At 36.7% G+C, this 25,318-nt stretch overlaps 1 protein-coding gene across 2 annotated transcripts; it reads right to left on the bottom strand.

Annotated features, from left to right (window-relative positions):
* Positions 1-24,673, bottom strand: LOC128860558 (uncharacterized). Of its 2 annotated transcripts, XM_054098150.1 has the most exons (12): positions 24,398-24,673; positions 23,950-24,100; positions 12,132-12,510; positions 7,066-8,090; positions 6,652-7,003; positions 5,845-6,556; positions 5,334-5,783; positions 4,672-5,233; positions 3,541-4,437; positions 3,296-3,472; positions 1,904-1,997; positions 1-1,482 (listed from the first exon to the last, which is right to left on the bottom strand). In XM_054098150.1, the coding sequence occupies exons 3-12, from the start codon at positions 12,460-12,462 to the stop codon at positions 1,121-1,123; spliced, it is 4,962 nt and encodes a 1,653-aa protein (XP_053954125.1). In that variant the 5' UTR covers positions 12,463-12,510; positions 23,950-24,100; positions 24,398-24,673; the 3' UTR covers positions 1-1,120. The 2 variants fall into 2 exon arrangements, with proteins under 2 accessions (XP_053954125.1, XP_053954124.1); XM_054098149.1 differs by lacking the exon at positions 23,950-24,100 and having other exon boundaries at positions 2-1,482.
* Positions 24,674-25,318: the final 645 nt, after the last annotated feature.

The raw sequence follows: 25,318 nt of genomic DNA on the forward strand, positions 1-25,318 counted from the left end.
AGACAATGACCCTAAGCACACCGCACATGTTGTACGAAATTGGATGCAACGCCAAAAATTTCGTAACTTGAAGTGGCCTCCACAATCACCGGACATGAACCCAATCGAAAATTTATGGAGTCATGTAAAATCGAAGCTTGCCGAATATTCAAGTCCGCCCAGTGGAGTTAATGAGCTGTGGGAGCGAACACGCGATGTATGGGATGCTATTCCGACTGACTTTGTCTTGAGGTAGCCGTAGCCGAATGGGTTGGTGCGCGATTACCATTCGGAATTCACAGAGAGGTCGTTGGTTCGAATCTCGGTGAAAGCAAAATTAATAAAAAAAAACATTTTTCTAATAGCGGTCACCCCTCGGCAGGCAATGGCAAACCTCCGAGTGTATTTCTGCCATGAAAAAGCTCCTCATAAAAATATCTGCCGTTCGGAGTCGGCTTGAAACTGTAGGTCCCTCCATTTGTGGAACAACATCAAGACGCACACCACAAATAGGGGGAGGAGCTCGGCCAAACACCTAACAGAAGTGTACGCGCCAATTATTTATTTATTTTATACACGAAGTATGCCCAATCGTATCCACGAGCTGAAAAAATCCAAAGGATATTGGACATCTTATTAATATTTATTTTATTTATTGTAAAAAATAAAAAATGGGTTGAGTGCAAAACTGTAACATTTGTCTTTATTTGCATTATTGCTTGCTACTAGTGTTGTTGTTGTTGCATTGACACCAAACCGGTTTGAGAGAGAGAGTACATACATGCCAATAAAGTTATGCAAAAAAAATATTTGATTTGTTAAAACATGTCTAAAAAAAAATGTGTTGAAATAGAAAGTATTACATTTTGTTACAGTTTTGCTCTTCAGTGTATATATGTATATGTATGTATGTAAATAAGTTGCATTCCTAGCGTAAAACATATCAATAAAAAATTAGAATGATTTCAAGCACCTAAGTGTTGTATGCGTAACAAATATACTTCACTCTCAGTGATTATTTATGTGTGAGTTTAATAATAACTATTCTACGCATTACGCCACAACTTAGACACTACCGAATGGTAGGATTTTTCTTTGGCGTGCCCAGTTGGTGTTTCCTTATCTAAGTGCAACGGTTATCTCAAAGATTATACATTGGGTTGCTGGTAGCATCAAATAGTTGTGTGCCTGTGGATTCAATCATCGAACGCAAAGCGATGCTACGCTGTTTTGAAACAGCTTTACGCAATGTGAGTTCGAAAACATTATTTTCATCGATGTTGTCCATTGGCAGATGATCGCGTGCTAACACTGTTTCGTTGTCGCTTGAATGTAGAGTCTTTTGTAACTCTTCGAACGTCAATTTTTCATTGATGTAATTGATGCGATTATCATTAAATTCTTTTAGGAATGCTTCGGTCTTATGATGTTTGATAGCTTCACTGGGAAAGCATTGCAGTAGCTCCTCGAATGACAGCTCAGCAACCAGGTTGTTAAGGATTTCTGGAAAAGTTAGTTAGTTTATTTATTAAGAGGTGAAATTAGTATTCTTGTGTGTGTGTTTTCTTTTTGGTTTACTAAGTACGCTGTGCGGCCGCCGTGGCCGAATGGGTTGGTGCGTGACTACCATTCGGAATTCAGAGAGAGAACGCCGGTTCGAATCTCGGTGAAAGATCAAAAATTAAGAAAAAGTTTTTACTAATAGCGGTCGCCCCTCGGCAGGCAATGGCAAACCTCTGAGTGTATTTGTGCCATGAAAAAGCTCCTCATAAAAATATCTGCCGTTCGGAGTCCGCTTGAAACTGTAGGTCCCTCCATTTGTGGAACAACATCAAGACGTACACCACAAATAGGAGGAGGAGCTCGGCCAAACACCCGAGTGTACGCGCCAATTATATATATATAAGTACGCTGTTCCTTTTACCTGTGATATGGACTTTCCAATTAGGCATCAATTCTTGTTTGCTTAAGATTTTCTTCAAGAGCGACTCCCAGTGCTTGGGCGTAAATCCATTCGACTGAAATTACCACAGAAAAATATTAAATAAATTAGAATTTCAGGAGCTTATTGCTGAAATTGTATAACAAAATGAAAAAAAAAACGGTGTAGTAGCCACTATTATTTCATCTTTATTAGAAAAATATATTTGAATTTTAAGAACTTATTGATAGCATGGTGTATCAAAAATCGGCATAGTAACAACTATTATTTCATTTTTTAATGGGAGTCAGCTGGTAAAAAATTTAGTTATAATTTTTAATTCTACCAAAATAATTTTTATTTATTTTTTTATTACATATTTTGTTTTTATTATAATGTTTTTTTTTATTATTATTTATGTTCTTTTTAATTTTATTTTTTTATTATTTTGTTTTTTAGACTATTTTCATTACTCAGGTAAAATTTTAAAATTAACTAAAATAAAAAAAATTAATTATTTTCGCACACTTTTTCCAAAGCCAAAATGAAATTGTTTTCGAAAAATTGTCTTTAGGAAATTGGCACAAAATTCAATGATGAAAATAATCTTCATAGAGCACACAAATCTATTCTGGAAATACCTTAAACTTCGTGCAGTTCTATACAACAAACATAAAGCCCAATGCAAAGTGCTTTTGGTTAAATTTCGGTCACCTAGAAAATAAATTAGTTTTTGTTTTTGAATAAAAAATCTATTTCAAACATCTATTACTTATTGATCGATTTCGCCCTTTTTCAATTCCATTAAACCTAGAACCAAGTTTCAATTAAATATATTAATTTTTGCTCGAGCTATGGTGCGCACGAACGAACAAACTCTCATTATTTTTACATTTTGGTATATATGTATGTATGTATATGGGTATATCTATCTGGAGGTCTATATCTATGCCTTGTACTTAGGAGCGCGGGTATAAAAAGTAATTCTTTTAATCAGACCAATAAGGCACAGCTTCCCACTCATATTAGTTTCTTGTAAACTTTATGGTTCGAATCTCGGTGAAACACCAAAATTATGAAAAACAAAACGGCAGGCAATGGCAAACCTCTGAGTGTATTTTTGCCATGAAAAAAGCTCCTCATAAAAATATCTGCCGTTCGGAGTCGGCTTGAAACTGTAGGTCCCTCCATTTCTGAAACAACTTCAAGACGCACACCACAAATAGGAGGAGGAGCTGGGCCAAACACCCAAAAAAGGGTGTACGCGCCAATTATATATATATATATATGTATATATATATATATATGTATATATATATATATATGTATATACATATATAAACTTTATTATAACGTAAATGTTATTTAAAGGCATTGCACACTTTTTAACCTTACCTTGCCATACTGCCACATGTATTCGGGACAGAAATTCAACATATAATTGATGGCTAGAGGTTTTGGCAAAACAATCACCAAGAAGCTATCGATGCCAATCAAATCCGGTGTTTTCTGTATGAATGCAATAAACTCTTCAATAATCTCACGATCAATTTTCGTTGAAGCCAAGAGCGACTGGAAGCAACAAAAATATTTTATTTTTTACAACTTATTGCAATACATAAGAATTTGCTTTCATCAACCTGTATTTTCAGTGTCAGCGTGAGCAACTCATTATGCCAACCCAAGAACCGCACCTCACACTCGCCTTCATCTCGATTAGGAAAACTGAAGTCGTCACGTCGAAATGGTGGCAAACGATTTAGGTATTGCGGCCGATCTAGCAAGCATGGAATCGGTCGCAGGTATAATTTTATATGACGCTCAAACTCTTCGCCATTCAATTTGTAATCCGGTATAAATGGCACGTACACGATTTTACGCTCATCCACCACTGCCGGCGGCTGCACGACGCTGCTACTTGCCGATTTTGCATAATAATACTGAGTACCGCCATTGTGACGCAACAAAGGATTTTGTTGATGTTGCTGATGTTGTTGTGAGCGCAGATCTTGCAAATGGCGTATCATAAACTTAATGCATTCCATGCGTAAACTCACAAAATCTTCATTAATAGGCTGTTGCTCAACATCAGCTGATTGGAGATCAGTTATGAGATCACTTAGCGCTTTTAGGCGGCCCATATACATGCGAAAGAGTATTTTGAGTCCTTTTAGGTTTGTCTCAGTATCACTGATACCTAGTGTCGGCGTCTGTGGTTCATTGCTGTCTAATTGAATTGGTGAAATTGTAATATTACGTTTATATGGAGAATTTTGATCATGCAACTGATCGTAAACAATTCGATTGCGATTCGTGGGATGGGAATAGCTGCGGTCGTCCATTGACGAGCTGGCGCCGGAATTTGAGTCGGGCAGTGAATTAGCTATTGATTCGTTATCCCGTTCACTGTTTAGTGAAGGCGCCTTCGAGGAAGATTCATCGTATTCATCGCCGCCCTCTATGTTGGGGGCTGTCTGTGAGGGAACATCATGGGGGTTGTGCATTGGGTTGACATCAAAGTAATCGTAGTAATAGACCTGGAAATACAAAATATGAATGCTAAATCTAAACTGATGGGTACAAAAGTATTAAAAAAAATTGTATAGAGAATAAAAATTATTTTTTAGAAAAGCTGGCTTGCAAAGACACTGCCGAATGAGCACTTCTTGAACAATAGCACAGCAATGATGAGAGACTTATAAAGTGTGTTTTTTGTTTGTTGAGAGAATACTTTTCTTTTCAATTGATTACTTAGTCTCAAGTTCACTCACCTGCAAAACAATCACAAACACCTTTTGCGATGTCTGATAACCCTTATGACCGATATGTGCGGCGATATAGTTGAGGAACAATTGCAAAATGATATCCAACGTAATACTGTGTTCAATACACAGAGCGTGTATAAATACATCACTGATAGCCTCAATCAAATCGGTATTCTCCGTGGCTAGCAAAATGGTTTCAGTAAAATCCGAGAACGAAATGACACCATGCGCAGTGTGCGTGGGAGCGAGTAAAGGGCTTGAACTTTGCGCTAGACCGAATGACGGTTTACGCTTTTGTTGGCGACGCGTACATTGTGCAGTTGTCGATTTGTGGTGTTGTCCGCTGGCAGGCGTAGCAATGGAGCCGCTACGGAATTTAAGTGAATCGTAGTGCTGCGAACCACGTCGTTGGAAGAGTACGGTGCCATCATCAAAGAGCACATTCTTGTGTTTAATAAGAGCAACAGCCAATTCGCGGCGGCTCAAACGTGCTACCACTTCTTGGGCGAGCAGATAGTTGGACATGCGGCAAGCGGTTACAGCGAGAAGGAGATTCTCATCCGGATTCCTTTTTTTTAAAGAAAAAAAAAATGTGAAAACTTGCTTATGAACTTTTTATACAGAACTGTGAGAATGGTACATGATGGCATATAAGTATGCCTACTTACAGTTTATCCAGATATTTTAGGTAATTGACCAATTCTCCACTGATCGCATCTGCCACCACTGGTGAGTTCAACATGATTTGAGGTATGTCGCTTGGCGAATATTTAATAAACATATTTAGAAACTCTAATGACAAAGGCACTTGCAGGAAGCCTTGGTCGATGACACGATTTGGCGTGAAAAACGGCTTCACTAGCTGATTGAGGAAGGCGGCAAGTAGGCGATCGGTGCCTAAACCAAGTAGAAACATTTTCACAGTATAAATTAAACCGACCAGCTGCATCTCATCGATTACTGGCGAATTACTGCAATTAACAAACGGCAGTTGCTGTTGCTCTCCGCATGCAGGCTGCACATAGCAGTTGATGTAGTTACTGTAGATGTCGGCAAGTTGTAGGTTGCACATTTTGTAAAAGCCTGTGGCCTGCAGGTACACCTCCTTTTTACGTGAACTGTAAATTGCACTGCTAGTTGATTAAATTCCAAAATTAATTCGCATACAAGAAACGTTACCGTATCGAGAAATCAGCTAACTTTCGGCAATTATCTACGAATTTGCTGCGCAGCTGTTGTTCGCGCTCTTCGGTCAACTGTTCACACTGCAGCGACAAACTTAGGCGCAACATGACATGCGCCTCCTCCATTAAATCGTAAAAATTCGTACTACTAGCCGCACGATATGATTCTGCGATTGCCTCCAAATCCTCAATTACATGCTCCACCAATGGCACCTCCAAATTGTAAAGCGTCCACTCGTTGACTAAAGTTTGTTGAGCAGCATTGTTGCTGCTACTGCGTAATAAATTCTTCACTTTAGTTTCGGCCAGAATACGTGCCGCTATGTTGCGTCCACCAGCACTCCCACTGCCGATGCCCCCATTACGTCTTTTGCTGACATCATTGCTATTGTTAGCTAATGCGCTATTGCTAATTAGCACTAAATTATTTCGATTCACACACACGTATTGGACATGCATAAAAGCGCAAAGACCGATTACAGCAATAGCCGAATTCACATCGGGGCTGGATTCCTCGGGGAAAAGTCCACCCAATGTGGGATATTCGAAGCGATTGTGGTAAAGTTTATGGCCAATGCGCGAAGTGTGAGTCTCCACCGACTCCGTGGTTATTGCATAGATGACATAATCGTTGATGTGCACCTTCAAAACCGGTGCTGTGAATGAATAAATGGCAATGGGCTTCTCGTTCTCACTATACCATTTGCCTACAAGGAGAGAATTGTTAAGTAATCAATAATCAAAAGTTCTTGTTTGACGAAATTCAATTTGCAAGCAACGGTTATTTTCTGCTTCCAACTACCTTGCGCACAAAACTGATACAGATACCCATCCACGCTACTTGCCACTAGTAATGCATAACCCACGCAACTCTGGTGTTGTCCAGATTTGAGTGTGCGTCGATTGGCGTGCTTGGTAGTGGTCACAGCGCCCGGCACCTGCTGATTGCCCATATCATATTCGGAGTCCTCCAAGCCGTCTTCATGTGGATGGCGTTGATAAATCGCTTTCAAATCCATGCAACGCAAAATGTCTACAATTCGCCCATTGGGCTCCGAAGACTTCATGCAAATTTGCAGCAGCTTGCGCACATCATACTGGACACTGGTGTCCTCGTTGTAAGCGTATGCCATGTTGCCATGGGTGGCAACACGCTGCAGGCGAAGACAGACATGATTACATATACACAAACGAGCTGCTGAGCATCTGCACTCACCTGTACATTCATAGCTTTCGCTTCATTAACCAGCTTAATTTTTATGTCGTTGGCGCGTGCCGGCATAATAATAATCTCCTGTGTATCTCCAACACAAACACCACCGCCGATACTACCGATCGATGTCGGCCCAATACCACCGCCGCCACCAACACTTATGGCCTCACCCAACTCCCACTGTGACTTTAAATCTACTTCGAACTCACGTCCACAAGCCGAGTTCACAATGCGTGCAACATTGAAATCGATTGGTGTGCGTCCTGGAAACCCAGCCACACCCAACGGACGCCCACTTGAGGTGGTTTCCAAAGAATCTGTTTCAAAGCTATTATGACTCGAGGGACCCGCACTTACTTTGCTCATTAGACTTGATTCAGAACTCGAAATGGCCTCGTCAACATCCACGTCGGCGACATCGTCTAACCCACCACCACCACCGCAGCCGCCGCCACCGTAATCATTATCTAACGGACTGCAATGCGCGCCACCAGCTGCACTACTACTCACCACGTCGACCACTTTAAATGCAACACAGTAGCGATTATTCATTGCAGCAATGACATTTTCAGCGAGACACAAGCGCAGTGGCACAAAATTTAGATTCACAAAGAATTTAAAAGGTAGGAAGTCAATATATGAGAATCGTGGCTGTGTGGTTTCATGTATGCACTGTGTGTACTCGTATAGGTAGATGCGCTCCCTGCTGCTCACGATAATGTTGCCGGATGTCTGGCAGCATTGTATGAGATCGGGTGGACTACGCAAAGGCAACTCAATCACGTCGATGCTCTCCACCAGTGGCGCCTTAGGCGTGGTCATGGAGGCGATACGTATAGTTATGGGTAGATCGATGAGTTTTGATTCGGGAAATTTCCAAAAATTTGCATAGATCCGCACAAACATTTTAGTATCATCCTCCGGACAAATGGCCGTATTGTTACTGCTACTGGTGCAACTGATACCGGTGGTGCCAGTTTGTACTGGACTTCCAAGAGTTTCCTTCTCCAGTGTGAGTAGATATTTGCCTGCAGAGAAGAGAGGGAAGGACATACAAATTGATATATTATAATCCATCTATGTGTAAGTCTATGATTCTGAAGTCGTTTGCTTAAGAAAAGTTCCTTTCCTTCCTAGTTATATTAAAAAGCTAAACGTTGACATGAAACTTCTGAACGTTCCTTTGGAAGTCGGTTTCAAGTTAAAGGAACGACTTGGGTAGGGTAAAGGACTGCCACTTCAGGAAAGGAAAAAATTATAAGGGTGCATTTTATGCTATTACCGCTTGTGTGGATTTGAAGCATATACAAAGACTTTCGAGTTTATTTTTAAATAGTAGGTTCATTTAATAGTAATAACAAGTAATATTCAGTAGGAAATCTATAATTTACTCAAATTAATTCGATTTTGTTTAAGAACTGTATACAAATAATTAAAATCATTTACGAAAATGGAGAATCTGTGAATCTACATTTAGCAAAATTATGACAATTTTCGGTGGTTATGGTATAATCGTACAACAGAGCTCGGTATAAAAAAGTTAATCGAGTGACTCGGCATAAGGGCTGTAAGGGAAAGTATGGACGAAGGTAAAAATGTGTCTATTGAACGGCGTTTACGACAAGACGAGATATGTCAAAAAAGCTGCTTCTTTTAAGCTATGAATATCGACGGCCACATTCAACAAAACGGTGCGATATGCCACATAGTCCATAAAACAATCAACTTGCTGCAAACGAAGTTCCTGGTAGAATAAGAATAATTTCCTACATTTCTACACCAATTTGGCCGCTAAGAACATTTTATTTAACATATTTGAACTGTTTTCTGTTGGGCCATCCCACTAATAAAGTTTATGTGAAAACCAAAAAACGAATGAATTTTTGAAAAACAACACTCAGAACAAAATTGTGTGTTCCTCTCGTACCAATTGTTTTTTCGGACTCGCCGAGATCCAATTTTTTCTTCGGTGGCGGTACGTAAAGAACGAGGAATGGTGCTATATTCCTCGTGCATGCTGGATTGTTGGGCAGTACTCTCTGAGAGCAGGAATGGGAGTCGAGTGGCGCATTTTCTGTCTATCTGATGCAATTGCAGCTAACGATGTCAAACTTTCTTTGAGTAGTTGGATGTACATTTTTTGCTGCACAGAGGCAAATGTTAGGTCCTCGGCTCGTACGTACATCTAAAACATCAAAAGCGTGCCTTCAATCTATCGAAACACCATCGATCTAGTTTCGCGTTTTTGGATCAGCAGTCAGTCACGTAGCTTGGTGTATTTTTTGTGCTGGAATGTGGTGCTGTACACTACCATGTTTCCAGCCCAGGCGAACTCAATTAGCCTCAGTCCGTTACCGGATGTTGCGTTGTACAGGCTGAATTTCCTCGTCTGTTCATTAATTATTCACTACTGACATCTAGTGTCACTTTTAAAAAACCCTCATTAAAAAAAATATTTATTGAAAATTTTACTGAAGCCGCAGGGGAAATTTTTTAAAAATTACTTTTTACTTAAACCGATTTAAGTTTACATCATTCATTTCGATAATTCGCAAGATGTCGTATTGTGGCATGTCCTAAGGTTTTTAACAGTTCAATAAATGGTTAGAGAACTCGAAGCCACAACCAACTATTTTTTAAGTGTGTGAAAATGCAGGAGATGACTCGTACGGTACCTTGAAAACCCCCTAAATTTATATCTATATACATATATAAAAGAAAGTCATGTTAGTTGCACAATTAATAACTCGAGAACGGCTGAACCGATTTGGCTCAAAACTGGTGGAGAGGTAGCTTAGAACCAGGAGACGGACATAGGATACTTTTATCCCATTCGAACGCGTTTCCGTGAAGTCACTATAAAATGTGGTATAACAAAACGCATCTGATATGGAATAACAAAACGCAAATGACAGCTAAACGTAATTTGGTCTATGGGTAAGTAGAAAATTTGATAATAATAACAATAATTTGATGATAATAATAACACTGCCAGTAATTCCAAGATCAACGGCTGATGACGAAATAAACGCTTGCTTCAAATCATCGAATCTATGGCGCTATGTGAAGAAACTTCAGTTGACAACAAACATGAGAGTTGCATTACTTAAGGGGGTAGTATGGTATTTTTTTTTTCATTTTTTTTTTTTTTTTTTTTTAAATTATTCTATAACATCTTAAGATTATTGTGTGAAAGTTTGAAGTGCATTAGAGTAAAATTGACAAAGACACAAAGGATTAAGTATCTACCTCTCCAACCGGATTTCACGCTGTAAAAATCTTCACAAATCTTTAAACGCGTTTTTCTCACACTTGCCTTTTTTACGGTCGGTGTCCACTGTAGATTCATATCTACTGCACCGATTCTTTTCAAATTTGGTTTTTTTGTTTCTTTATTTTATTCACGAGGTAATGACGTCGAGTTTTTTTTTTTTTTAAATTTTGTCATATTTTAAAACAACAAAGTTTTCAAGTTTTTTTTATGAAAAATCGGTGTTTTGACTTCAAAGCGCTTTAAAAAATTAAAAAAAAAAAAAAAAAAAAAAATCGACGTTGTTACCTGCGAAACTTTATTACCTGATGAAATCAATTTGGTTTTTTGATTTTAGTTGATCCAGTAATGAGTTCTGAGGGACACCGCAATAAAACTTTTTTATGAGACGTCCGCGAAGATTCGCTGCCACCAACTCATTTCTTCATAAAAATCAATGAAAATTTCACACAATATTCTTTAAATATGACTTTATAATGAAGTAATTTTAAAATTTTGAATAAATCAACTGTGTCGACAAAAAAAATTTCGAAAAATATGCTTGTTTTACACCGAATTAACCATACTACCCCCTTAAGGGGTGATACATCTACTGAAGATTTCTCTGAGCAATTACTGACTACCGGTAATGGTCGAGTACCTGTCGACGAATCGAGCGGATTGATTTCATTTCCTCAGAATTTCTGTAACTTTGTCTCATCGAAAGACGAACTTATCAATAAAGTATTCCCAAACATCATTAATAATTACAAAAATAATGAATGGTTGAGTGAGCGAGCAATTTTTAGCGGCTAAGAATAAAGATGTAGATGACCTAAGCTACATAATTCAAAATGATATCATTGGAACAATGCATTCATTCAAATCCATTGACTGTGTAACAAATGAAAACGAAGCCACCAACTATCCAATTGAATTTTTAAACTCCTTGGATGTGCCTGGCTTACCCCCGCACAATTTATGCCTAAAAGTTGGCTCCGTAGTAATCATGCTTCGAAACATAAGCCCATCAAAACTTTGCAACGGTACGCGTTTGGTGGTAAATAAATTGATGAACAATGTGATTTACGCGACGATACTCAAAGGAGAATTCGAAGATGAAGAAGTTCTTATTCCGACGATCTCGATGATCCCAACCGATCTTCCGTTTGAGTTTAAAAGACTTCAATTTCCGATCCGTCTTGCATTCGCCATGACCATTAACAAATCACAAGGCCAGTCCTTGAAAGTTTGTGGTCTGAATCTAGAAAATCAATGTTTCTCACATGGTCAATTATATGTGGCATGTTCACGGGTCGGAAAACCATCTGCGTTGTTTGTTCTTGCACCTGATAATAAAACAAAAAATTTCGTGTATCACAAGGTGCTTAACTGAAGAGTGCAATCTATTAAAGCTTCATTGAAATACTTGATTAATAAAACAATTAACTTAATCTGCTTTTTTATTGCCTCTAGGGCGGAACAAAGTTCGCCGGGTCAGCTAGTATATATATAAATCTCTTTTTCCTTGTTCACTCCTCTCGGGAGCATAGGGCCACGACAGTCTTGCGTTGGTTTCGTTAATCTATTTTGATTTCTGACAGGTTACGTGATTAGCCTGCCGCTACCAGTCCTAAATAGTGGGAATGCCCACCTGTCGTTGCCTAGGGAAAAAAGCCTAGTTTTAGCCCTTTAAAATTTATGACACACAACAATACGGCACTTACGACGTCCCTGTGAATAGCTCAGTTGTATTCAAAATTAATTAAAATAAGAAATTTAAGCTCTTTCAACTTTTCTTATAATCCTTTTAACTCACCTGCTTCGCAGTAAATCAGGAGCACCACTTCTCCCACCGTTGCGAGCGTATATTTCGTGGGCAGCCGCTCATCCGCTGCAGCTTGTGCCGCAGCCGCCATCGCTGCTGCCTCAGCTGCGGCATACTCACTTGCCGTGGTAATGGCATTCAAATCGATGCCATTCAATTCATTACGCCGCTGCTTGCCGCCGATATCATAGATTTCAATAAATTGCTCAGCGCTACTAACAGCAATTCGACTGGAATCGATCAGTGAGGCGGAAAGTATGTCACCATTCAGAGCGTACGTGTGCTGCTTGGCAAAGTTATAGGCTTGCAGAATTTTCACCATTTTTAGTGTTCTTCGGGGATTCAGTTAAAAGTAGAACTTTACAGAGCGCTGTACAATTACAAAAAAAAAAAAAAATATTTGATATTAAAAATATAGTTGAAAAAAAATTCATTTATAAAAACACTAATTTTTTAAAGCTTAAAGTTGCGTTGCGCACTTACACTTATTAAAACTATTTTTTCTTTTAATTTTGAATTCTTTACTAATTTATGCACGCATCCAACGCCCAGCGAGTCGCAAGTGACTTCATACCGTAATGACAACGCTTACTTACAGTCATTGTGTCATACGGGCGCGTCTCATATGCGTTTATGGTCACACAAACACTCCATCCATAATTTATTAAAGCAATAACAATCTCACATACGACTAGCAATTTGTCAGTGCTGCTGTTGGATTACAACGCTTCACTGCACAACTGTGAGAGGTAGGCGATTATTATATTCTAACTGGACAGTGTCAGTTAGCCGTACGTAGTTCGCTAGTTATCCGCCTGGAAGACGGAAATGACTGAACGCGTCGTTGGTAAATCTTCAAATGCTGACACTTGACGCGCATCGCATGAGCGTATTTGCTTTACAGTAGGCATCGACTGGTGACGACGTCTCAAGCGCACACTCCCATACACCAGCAAATGGAGGGAATGTCATCAAATCAAGTGTAGTACGGCGAAGTGGCCGCTTAGGCGCTGCATTTCAACATACATACATAGAAACTAGCCAACTGGTCAAGTGGTCACGAACCACCCACTCAGCCGCTTGATTAAACAGGCCACGCTAAGTCCAATGCAAAGAGAATTGAAAGTACGTATGTATGTAAATATTATACTGACCATTTGTTTGAATGAATATCTACACTCTTTTTGGTCTTACTTCTTTTATAGAGTTGTTATTTTTGACGTCAATTTGTAAATTATCATATTTTTTTTTTTTAAGAAATTAAGAAGCTATTAATTGCTTCTCATACAGGGTCAGCCACTATACGCATATGTAGGTAGATAGAAGAAGAATTAGGAATCGAATGCATGAGATCATGAAGGCTTTATCCCTTTTTATAATGAATGCTTATGATTTGGTAATAGAGTTTTGTAGTTGTCCCATTTCTGATCTATGAACATACACTTTGCTTCTTTAGTTGCAGATTTTGATTTTAGATAATTTTGATACCTGTCCTGATTTTCTGATCTATGCACTTATAAGTTTGATCTTTAATTGCAGTTTAAAAATTTTAGTACCATTCCGAACCCCGAAATATGCCTTTCGCTTAGTAATGCCACATATGTGTGTATATTCTGTCAAATAAGTACCGGAATTCGATCATTTAAGAGTTTCATTTCAATATGCGACATTTGCAATCGCGAGTTCGTCGAAAAAGGCCAGATTTGTGGAAAAACTCATGGACTTTGCACCACGATAACGCACCATCTCATAAGGCTATAATTGTGAACAAGAACACCACAAATATCAGCGAACAACCACCGTATTGAATTGATATGGCACCGACTGATTCCTTTCTGTTTTTAAAACTCGAATTACTACATCAAGGTGTTCGTTTTCAGTTCATAGAAGAGAAAAGAGAATTCGACGACGTTATAGTAATTCTGGAAAATAAGTTTGAAAAATACTTTGACGATTAGATTATGAGATGATTCGTTGGCATAACTACATGCATTTCGTTCATCTTATGCCCGAAGCATTAATGTGCAAACTTTCCAATTTTGAGCTAATGGGCTGCCTTTATTCACCTTTGGATATTCTATGTTATACGATACCTAAACCCAGAATACCATGCGTAGAAGAAAACCACAATTCATTTTTATTATCAGAAACCAAATCTTCTAATTTTCATAGAGCAATAAACTTTTTAACTTGATTTTCCCAACATTTTTATTTGTACACATTCATATTTCTGGCATAAGTTTGACAGTCTATTATTTCATTATGCATGGCTAATAAATATTTTGTGTTTTATTGATCATTTCCCGGTACTTTTTTGACAGATTGTATATTAATGAATGTACAGACTGTCCTTCGGTGTCACAAAAACTCTTCTTGTCATCCAATTCTGCATACAAATTTCGACCTACGCTTTACAATACCAAACCAACTCCAAAAGTTTAGTCTTTGGATAATTTGCAGCGAGGGAATATTCTCCGATTAAGCTCTGTAAAAAATTATGTGGTGTCCTTATTGAAAAACCCTTTCTATGCGAGTGCGCTCAGACATGTATAAATATTTACTATGGACGAATATTTGCCAATACGTAAATACATAGAAATTTACAAACTTTTCAAAGTAACACAATATTCAAAGCAGAACAAATAGCAGAACTAGGTCAGGAATAACAATAACAAAAATTATCTGTGAAAACAAAAGCAGCTTAAAGATTTAAATAATAAAAAAAATAATAATAAATTTGAGGGCAAGAACGCCACGTAAAACATTAAATTAATTAGAAAAGAAAGGCGTGCAGTGCAAAAGGTGCACAAAAGTTGGCATTAAAAAAATCATGAGCGAAATGTTTAGACATATGATATAAGTTCATTAGGGTGGTCGGCCTGTTTGTGGTACGTCTGATTTTTTAATATTAAATAAAAATAAACTAAATTGCATCCATCTTAGAATGGAAATTGGAGTTTTCTCTTCCTACCGAGGATGAATCACGATTAGAAGGAACTTTTTCTATAAAGTATTTTTTCCATACTTTTTTTTTGTAACAGAATGAAAAGCCGTAACTTAAAAAAACAATAAGCTGGCATATATGTATAAATTACATTTATTAGTATTTTTATTATTATTTTAATTTACATTTATTTGAATTTTTATTATTATTTTATTTTACATTTTATTTGAGCTTCATGCTCTTCTTGAGTACTCTAAAAGACTAACTCTAATTAGGCAAGCACAACGTAATGAAACCTCGCTTAACTGCATTTATTGTTGACGATGCAACACGTGCGCGTCAGATTACCACAAAACACTTGGCACTGTTTCTGCCAAAACATCCACTGTCGCAGACATAGCGTCAGCATAATATTTTGTGGGAATAAATAAATGAATATTTTAAGTGAAGTTAATTCGAATTGTTGAATACGTTAACTCCTCCTCCGCTTAAGTGAGAGCCGTCCTCGGGTCTCCTTAAACTATCAATGGTAGCCTGAATGATATGACCCTGGCGCTTCTTCTTTCTTCTCTGACGTAGTTTGGAAATTAAGCCGAAGGCGAGTATGATACAAATTATAATGAGAGTGGAAACAGCCGGTCCCACAATGAGTTTGTTTTCGACTTGCGCAATGTACCGCAAATTTTCGATGCCCAGTCTTCGAAGGTATGGAAGGCTCAATATTTCTTGGTGGCCAGTAATGTTTACGATTGTAGCGGCTGCAGAATTTGGTATCATTTTCAATTCTCTTTTTAGATTTTTGTAGGTGGATCCATTAATCTGTATCTCGTCATCAAATGTGATAAGATACGTTCCGGTGATAAGCTTTTTAGTTTTTTCAATGGTTTCTATTACAGCAGTGCCGTCATTGATAATGATGATGCCGTCATCAATTACAACCAGAGGCTCTAGGTGGCTAGGTCTTGTACTGCATTGGGCTACGCTTCCAGAGTGGAGTTGTTGGGCACATGTTGGTTTCAATAGCTCCCGACAAAAAGTTGATGTAAGAGTTGCATTGCAGTTTCCAATAGCAATTACCTTGTTTTCACAATCAGCAACCGAGGTGCAAGATCGTTTCATTATGTTGTACAGAAAATACAATAATTTTCTTACACTCTAGTTTAGGCTTAGGATATTTAATTAGAAAATGTAAAAAATTATTATCTAGAAGAACTTTAACAAAGGATACTTCCATTAGATCAGTTATAGTTAAGGTTTTTGTAGAGCGCTTTATAATCGTGTTTAAATTTTTAGAGTCTAAAATAGTAGGATTAATTATCCCTATCTTTGCAAGGGTGACAGCTAGCATTAATGTTTCAAGCTCCGAAATTATTATTCTGTTTCTCGCGAGCAGAGTTTCATACAGGTGGGCGGTATCTATTTGGTAAGTTTTCGAATTTTTAATTATTACGTTAACTGTTTCCGTTAATTTATTTATTTGGGCCTGTGTTTTTGTATTTATAATAATTTGCCTATTTTCTGACTCTATTAGATTTTGTTGATTGAATCTGATTTTTTCGAAGTCATCGAAATCCGGTGTCCCGGCGACTACCTTAAGGGCAGTGCCTAGAATATTGATGCTTCTGACATGTCGGTGGTGGATGTCAAAGGATGCCAATATTGTTTTAATTCGGGCTATGTCTGAGTCTAGAATCTTTACCATATGAGATAAAGGGAAGTGGGTTGTCAGATGTTTTGTTTCGTCTGCTATTTCAGAGTACATTGTCAGGTTGCTTGTATGTTGCATGTATTCGAAGTCTTGCCATATGAACACATTTCCATCCGCAATAGGAATGTAGTGTGAGTTAGAATAATCTGTTAATTTTGTAGATATAATTTGAAGTGGAAGTATTATAAGCAAAGTCCTATAAGAAAATGAAAGAAAGAAAGGAAAAACAAAGAATGAAAATGTAGGAGATATAGGAAATATAGGAAAAGAAAAAAGAAAAGTGAAAACAAAATTTACAAATATAGAAAAGAGTTCCGAGTGGTCAGAAGGAATATTTAATCTTAGATTGTCCTTATGGACCACCCTCCCCCTAATAAGAACCGTAGTTCCTAAGTCCGCTTCTATTCTTTCTTTAGTGTATAAAGGTGTTAACTTGTTTCCTAGTCTTTTGTTGTTTTTTACGAGCACACGATCCCCAATTTCAAAGGTTCTATTTTGTCTAGAAGGATTCTCTCTATCGAGTTGACCTCGCTGAGCTTTTATGATTTTCCCTTTTATTTCATCCCTTATTTCATACGATGTACTATGGATAATGTCTATAGGTCTTTTGTTCGTAATTGAATGAATAGTTCTATTATATTTAGTTGTAGCCAACATTATAAGGTCAATTGTACTCCCAATTTTTTTCTCAAGTTTGATACACCTCGCAATCTCTGTGAGAGTACTATGAAAACGCTCAACTTGACCATTTGAAGTGCTATGGAGCGGAGGCGCGTTTGCAACCTCGACGTTGAATTGGTTTCTTAACATGGACGTCATAGTTTCGGATTTTAGCGATGGCTCATTGTCACAGTATATGTTTTTGTGTCCGGAAAAAAGTTCATTAGCTGTATGATTGGAATTTTTAAATCTATGATCGTACGAGATGGTATTGGTTGGTCTACTGCAAACTTCGAGAATTTATCGACACAAGTCAGGAAGTATTTTTTATCTGTGGAGAATATATCAATGTGCAGCATTTCCCCTGCGTAAGATGGTATAGGAGTTGCACCCATCTCTTGTTTACACGGATGCATATCGTATTTGGCCTTTGTACAGATCTTACAATTTGCCACTACTTCGTTTGCCAATTTAGTCATTTTTGGGAAATAGTAATCATCAAGAATCTGCTTTACGTTTTCTTGTGCCTCTTCTAAAACTATTTGATTCCGGTAGCAGTTAATTGGTTTATCTGTCACTTCAATAGTGTATGTAAGTGACATTTCACTATGTACTGTCGCAATATCAGAGCGATCCTCTTCTTCCAATGCATGAATGTGCTGACGCGACAGTGCGTCACTAACGTAATTTTCCTTTACAGGTTTATACAAAATTTTTGCGTTGTGTTCGTCTATAAACGCTTTCCAACGTTTTATCTTAGCATTAGGGTTTCGGTCTGAAACCGCAAATGTAAGCGGTTGGTGGCCGGTATAAATATTTAAATTTTTTACGCCGTAAAGATAATTCCTAAGTTTTTGTAAAGCCCATACTATGGCTAGTAGCTCGCGCTCGTTAGTTGCGAAGTTTAGTTCTCTATCCCTTAGAGTCCTTGAAATCATTGTGATAGGTCTACCTCTTTGTGACAAAACAGCACCTATGCCCGACGATGAAGCATCTGTTACAAGATCAAATGGTAAGTTGAAGTCTGCGTAAGACAACATAACTTCCTCTGAGGCCAGTATTTCCTTTAATTTGACAAAGGCTTGAACTTGTCTTTCGTCCAAGTTCACCTTTATCTTTTTTGACTGGTGAGCGCTAACTTTTCCGTTTTCACCTTTTAATATATCAGTAAGAGGTTTTGCTATTGTAGCAAAATCCTTGATAAAACATCGATAGTAACTTGCTAGTCCCAGAAAGGACCTAATGTTAAATAGCGTTGAGGGTTGCTCATAATTTCGGATGCCATTTACCTTATCTGGGCTTGTTTTTATACCATTTTTAGAAACAACAAATCCGAGATACTCAACACTTTCCTTAAAGAAATGCGATTTCTCGCGAGACACTCTCATGTTTGCCTCATACAATCTTTGAAGTACCCATTCAATGTGATTAACATGGCCCTCTTCATTTTCAGAAAAAATTATCACATCATCTACATAGACGTAACATGTCTTTCCTATTTGTTCTCTGAGAACGTCATCAATGGCTCTTTGAAAAATGCTGGGCGCATTTTTCAGCCCGAAAGGAAGCCTACAAAATTCGTATTTTCCATTGCCGACAGAAAATGCCGTTTTTTCCCTGTCTTGCTCTGCTAAGGATATTTGATGGAAGCCTGATTTAAGAAAAATTTTGCTTTACCAAGATTTGATAAAATAACTGTAACGTCCGGAATAGGGTACTTGTCGTCGATGGTCTTTTGATTTAGTTTCCTAAAATCTATTACCAATCGTTTTTTAATGTTTCCATTTTCATCTTTGCCTTTCTTGTCGACGACCCAGATAGGATTGTTATAGGGTGATCTAGAAGGTCTAATTATGTTATTTTTCAATAAATCCCGTATTTCACTGTTAACAAAGTCAGCTACACCCATCGGGTAGGGGTACAACTTTGAGTAGACTGGGTCATTATTTTCCGTACGAATAGTGCCCACAATGTTTGTATTGAATGGCAAAGATTCATTAGGGTTTGCAAAAACTCCTAATAACTTTTTTATCATTTTCCTAAATTTTTCTGTAACATTTTGAGGTACAACTATGTCTTTATTTGTGTGAAATTTACATTTGCACACTTTAAAAATTGTAATTTTTCTAACCCGCTTTTGGTTTGGATTTCTTTGTTTTTGAAATCAAGTTTTGCCCTTAATTGCGTTAGCAAATCAAGGCCAATTATACCATCGAATGTCGACAGTGACGGTAAAAAGTTGCTGTTCGTATTGAATACGTTAATAATACATTTTTTCTTAATGGTCGTGAAACCGTGAATTGATTTCACTGAAAAAGGGTTATCTACAGGGGTTACGTTCTTTAGTTCCCGTAAGGGTTTAATGTAGTTTTTCGAAGCCCCTATGTCTATTAATAGTTTAATGGTTCTCCCTGCGACTGTCCTTTCTATGAATGGTAGCAGGGAGTTCTGTCTAAAAAATTGACCTGGTCAAATTCTTCAGCATCGATTTCTGACGCAGCTGAAACTGCCTGTTGCTCATAACATTCGAGTTCAGCTGAGGCATCCTGATGGGAAATGTGGTTAATTCTTTGTTGCTTTGGTCCCGTAAATCTAGCGGAATGTTCAAACTGACGTTTTACAGCCTGACCTGAGGTTTGATTATTGCCGTAATAGCCCTGTGGTTGTAGCCCGGTCCTCATTGGCACTTGATTATTATAATACTGTGCCTGGGGACCAATATTAGCTGGTTGGCGTCTTGCCGATTTTATAGTACGCATTGATTGATCGTAGTCCGCTTGCTGAACTAATTCTTCTTTTTTAGGAGTCCTGTTGCCGAAACCTTGCCGTTTAAAAAAATGTGGATTTTTTAATGTCTGATTACCTGTACTAATTATTTTATTTTGTGTTTTAAATTCCCCTTTTTGTCTTTCCTTGTCCTCTAGGCACCTAGCATAGTTGCTCGCAAATAAATACCGTTCATGGTTAGATTCAACCTCTTGGGCTAATACTAAGGCCGAGGGTAATAAATCGTTCGGCCGAGCCGAAAAAAGTACGTCGCTTAATGCTTTTTTTGTTCCAGATATGAACACACGTAGGGCGTCCATTCTATACTTTTCGTTAATCGAAGCCGCGGTGGTCCTATCATATGACATAATTGTCTTGTTCGTCAATAAAGTAAGTTTCTTCTCGACTTCATCGTAAAACTCTAAAAGGGTCATGTTTCCCTAGCGGAGAATTGAAAGCTCTTGTTCGATTAAGTAAATCGGCCGTTTGTCCGAGTATGTGAAATCAAGCCGAGCAATAATTGCCTTGAAGTTCAGGACTGTGTTGAAGGAGGACAACACCATGTCCGCTGGGCCTTTAATTTTATTCCTAATTATGGCTACTGCCTGGTAATGCTTGGAACTGCCCTCCGACTTTTCAAAAACCTTATATGCGATGTGTGTCGCTTGGCGCCACGAAACATACGTCTCCTGCTTGCCTTCAAAATCAGGCAGAGATTTAACAATGTCCAGTGGCTCATCACATTTTTGCCCCTGTATTATTTCTATGTCTTTGTATGTTTCAACCTTGGGGGTGTGAATGACACACTCATCGAATTTTTTCTTAAGATCCTCAATTTGTTGTTCGAAAACCTGCTTCTGAGATCTTAGAGCGGTTCCAATGGCGACCTCTACCATTGCCTTCAATTGTTCTGTTGTGACAGACATTGTTGTGTTTTCCCACCAATTAGTTGCTCCTAAACTATTTCTATTTTGTATCTTATTAACTTCTATACCGTTGATCCCTCCAAAACTTGTTCTAACTCGTTATCAGATTCACTCATAGAAATCAAAAATAAAATCAAAAACAAGGAGCTAGATCAACCCGTGCAAAGATTTACAAAAAATATTTTTAGTTTCCAAATTTAAACTTTGTTATTTTACGTAAAAAAAAATTTTATTTATTCTTATAGAAACAAAAAAAGGATATGACACTACTTTTGCGCTCTACTTACTTAAGGTATTTCATTTTTCCTAAAATATAAGACTCCTTTTGCTGGTTTCCTCTCTGGTGCTCCGGTATTTTTTTTTTTAACTTTTACAACTTGCTGCCCAGGCTATTTCGAAGCTCTGGTGACTTTTCCTTACTTTTGATACTTGTTTTGTTTGCTTCACTTAAAAAGTTTTTTTTTTGTTCTGGCTTAATTTTTTATCTTTAAAATTTTGTTTAAAAAATTTATTTTTCAGTTTTTGGATTTTCTATTTTTTTACTGCTCTGGATTTACGATTTTTAATTTAAAACTTGTTGAAAAGATTTTATTATTGTTCTGCATAAATTTGTTTTTTTTTTTTAAACTTCTGTTTAAAAGATTTTATTGTTTTTTCAATTTTAATTTAAAAACTTTACTTTTTTACTGTTCTGGATTAATTTTTTATCTTGAAAATTTTATTTTTTTTTAATTTTCTATTTTTTTTTTCTGGATTAAATATTTTTTATTTAAAAATTTATTTTATTTAAAAAAAAACTTTTGTTAAAAAGATTTTATTATTTTTTGATTAATTTCTTAATTTTTAATTAATTTGCCCCACGTTGGGCGCCAATTACATTTATTAGTATTTTTATTATTATTTTAATTTACATTTATTTGAATTTTTATTATTATTTTATTTTACATTTTATTTGAGCTTCATTCTCTTCTTGAGTACTCTAAAAGACTAACTCTAATTAGGCAAGCACAACATAATGAAACCTCGCTTAACTGCATTTATTGTTGACGATGCAACACGTGCGCGTCAGATTACCACAAAACACTTGGCACTGTTTCTGCCAAAACATCCACTGTCGCAGACATAGCGTCAGCATAATATTTTGTGGGAATAAATAAATGAATATTTTAAGTGAAGTTAATTCGAATTGTTGAATACGTTAACTTATATATACATATATATGTATATAACATACATATGCCTGAAATGTGTTAACGTCAAGCTTCTCCTTTAATTTATGGAAAATTCGCCTCCTATTGGAATATGGTTTCTATGAAAAGATTTTTTTATTGCAGAACTACAGGTCTACTACTATCTGCCTACTGTTGATGTTGTAACAACATAAACGTTAGAGGAATGCTGCTGGAGTATCAGTCATTGGCCGTGTATAAAGCCAGATCGTTCCGGTAACGTAGAGTCGATTGTCGTAAGAACTTTTGCCTACTGGAAGGCAACCTCTGCTAGAAAACAAGTTTTTTAAGTGTAAAAAAAAATAATATTCATACATTTATTAAAACTAACCTAACTTTTTTTCAAAAGACATCGATTTTTTCACAAGACAATTTAAGAGAACACCCTAATGCATATGTATACAAATGATAATTTTTAAGTAGGTTACAGTGCCCATAAGAAAATATGAGAAATAGGAATAGACTTACAAAAAAGAGCAGATACAAATGTGAATGGTGTATGAAATGAGCGATGGCAGTTTCTGTAAATAATCGTTGGTAGGCACGCGTCGGCCCTTAAAATTATGATAAGACGCGTAAGAAATAGTATATAGTCACGCGTGGATTTAATGGCCAAAACGCTAGAGAGGGTGTAGAGTGGCCAAAATTATAAAAATAACGTGCGTTGACAAGGACGTGGCTGCAACAAAAATGGAAGTTTATCGTTTCCGGTTTTGCATTGGTTCAAACAAAGAATCCATATCAAAATTAAAAGTTGATTTTTTTCCCCAACAGACATTGCAGTAGTAAGATTCCGAAGAGGTATTATTTAATTATATTTAGCGCTTCATTTACTGTTTATTGTTTATGGGTTGGTTTTTAAGATAATTTCGATGGTGTTGCGCGAATATAAAAGCTATTGGTGACAAAATTTATTATTATTACTATTAGCATTATTTTTACTACTATTATTATAACTTTTCTTACTATTACTATTATTCTTTCGTATTAATCAAAATTCTAACTTCAGTTAAAACAAAAGTATTTTTTAATAAACGCCTTCCTACTTTTACTATTTACTGACCAAAGCAAATGTTTCCATCTGTAGTATAAATTCGCGCAAAGTTTTCTGTTTTTTAGAAAATTTATTTATAATAAACAATTTTATACTCGTAGTTTAATTATTCATATTCCATCACATCACATATTTTATTTATTATTCAGTTTATGCTCATCTAAAATCAAAATCCATTTCCTTTAAAATCCTGATTTAAAAACTCCTATTTGTCGTTAAATACAAATGGAAAAAATCACCATCAATCAAATTATTGACCCAATTATGACAATTCGCGCTTAAGAAATATGTAAACACATATGCACTCACACGCATACAAAATTTCCTTAACATTTGTAAGGCGGTTAATGGCACTGAACGGAAGCGGAAAAGAACATTGCTAAAAGCAACGAACAATGCACAAGTTCACGGCTAACACACAAACACATCCATCGATTCCCACACAAAGCTAGCAAAATTTATAGTATGGAAAGTGTTGTTTGCGTGACTATGCCGAGCCCATCTAAATATACATTTGTTTACCTCTTCCTATAAAAGAGTGTGTCTGTTTATCCGCGAGTGTTTGATGTATTCACATGAATCCTTTGACTATTTTCAGTGCAAACGCTAATCGACTTTGATGGCTGGTTAACATTGATTTTGTGGGGCGATTTGCCGCGAGTTGTGATTGTAACTAAAAATAGATTGTGTAACACAGTCATTTGTTGTTTTACACACTTTTTTACACAAATATAATATATATATGTATTGTGTATGTACATTTTTGCAAGTGCATGCGAGTATATACACTGATATTTTCCCCCTAATTTACCCGTATGTAGTTCTTGATGTGAAAAATCAATAACAATGCAGATGTCCTGCAAAATCACTGCCAAGTTTTACATAACCCAAACGGGATTTTTAGAAACAATAAACTGCATTGTACTTATTTTCAACCATTTTAAAACTTTTACAGTTATTGTCAACTTACATTTTCAAGCACCTAATTATCCAATTAGGTCGTCAATCTGGCGAGGCCCCAAATGATTTTTTGCTTATCTCTGCCCTCACTCTAACGCAATTTGCCCGTACTTAAAACGCACTTGAGTTAACTTACATATTTCTACACATTCTTTCACCACATTTTCACATTTCTACTTAATAAAATTGATTAATTTATTTAAATCATCCGCGCTTAAAGTTTGATGTTCTGAATTAGAATTCCGTGTTTTTTTGTTTTCTGTTTTGCATTGCATTCGTCTCGGTGTGTCAGATGATGACAACAAATATTTGACAGCGCTCGCAGCGTCCGTTTGTTTTTTTTTTGTTTTGTGCATCGTTCGTGAGCGGCAGAGTTGTAATTTTCAGTAAACTATATGTGCAAAAGTACGCTCTGTGTAATCTCGAAAAAAGCTGGCTTAAGGTTTGGTAATTATCTAGCTTATGCTTCGGTTGCCAAAATTGGTTACTTTTTGGTTATTGAAATAATTAACAATTTTCAGCAAAATGTCTTGTTGGAAATAAACCACTGCAATTTGTATGCAAGTTAAGTAAAATGACAATTTGGTGCATTATTGAATAAAGAACTAGTGACAAAATACCACATTTATGGACTTGTTTTTTATTAAAAACTTGGAAATGGATTAAAAGAATTTGCTCGTCGATTCCTACTATTATTAACAATTTTTGAAAAATTTTAGCATCCACCCGTAAACTAGATAATTACTTTAAATTTAATCAAACGTGATACTCTCAATTTTGGGGAATTCTAAATATTGAAACAAAGAATGTATGTGCCAGTAATGAAAAATCTTTATTTTGTGTTGAAAATTGGTAAAATAATTCCACATTCAATACCAATTCCAAATTATAATTAATGGTTACTGTCAAAGTGTGATAAATCGAGATTTCT

Source organism: Anastrepha ludens, chromosome 4 (assembly GCF_028408465.1).
Source record: "Anastrepha ludens isolate Willacy chromosome 4, idAnaLude1.1, whole genome shotgun sequence".
In the NCBI taxonomy this organism is placed as follows: domain Eukaryota; kingdom Metazoa; phylum Arthropoda; class Insecta; order Diptera; family Tephritidae; genus Anastrepha; species Anastrepha ludens.

Bases quoted from the DNA above. Each gene is read 5' to 3' on its own strand.
- LOC128860558 (XM_054098150.1), bottom strand. From the start codon at position 12,462: ATGGTGAAAATTCTGCAAGCCTATAACTTTGCCAAGCAGCACACGTAC. The intron at 6,557-6,651 runs GTAGTTGGAAGC...CTCTCCTTGTAG, and splicing joins GTATCAGTTTTGTGCGCAAG to GCAAATGGTATAGTGAGAAC. The intron at 5,784-5,844 runs GTAACGTTTCTT...TGCAATTTACAG, and splicing joins TTAGCTGATTTCTCGATACG to TTCACGTAAAAAGGAGGTGT.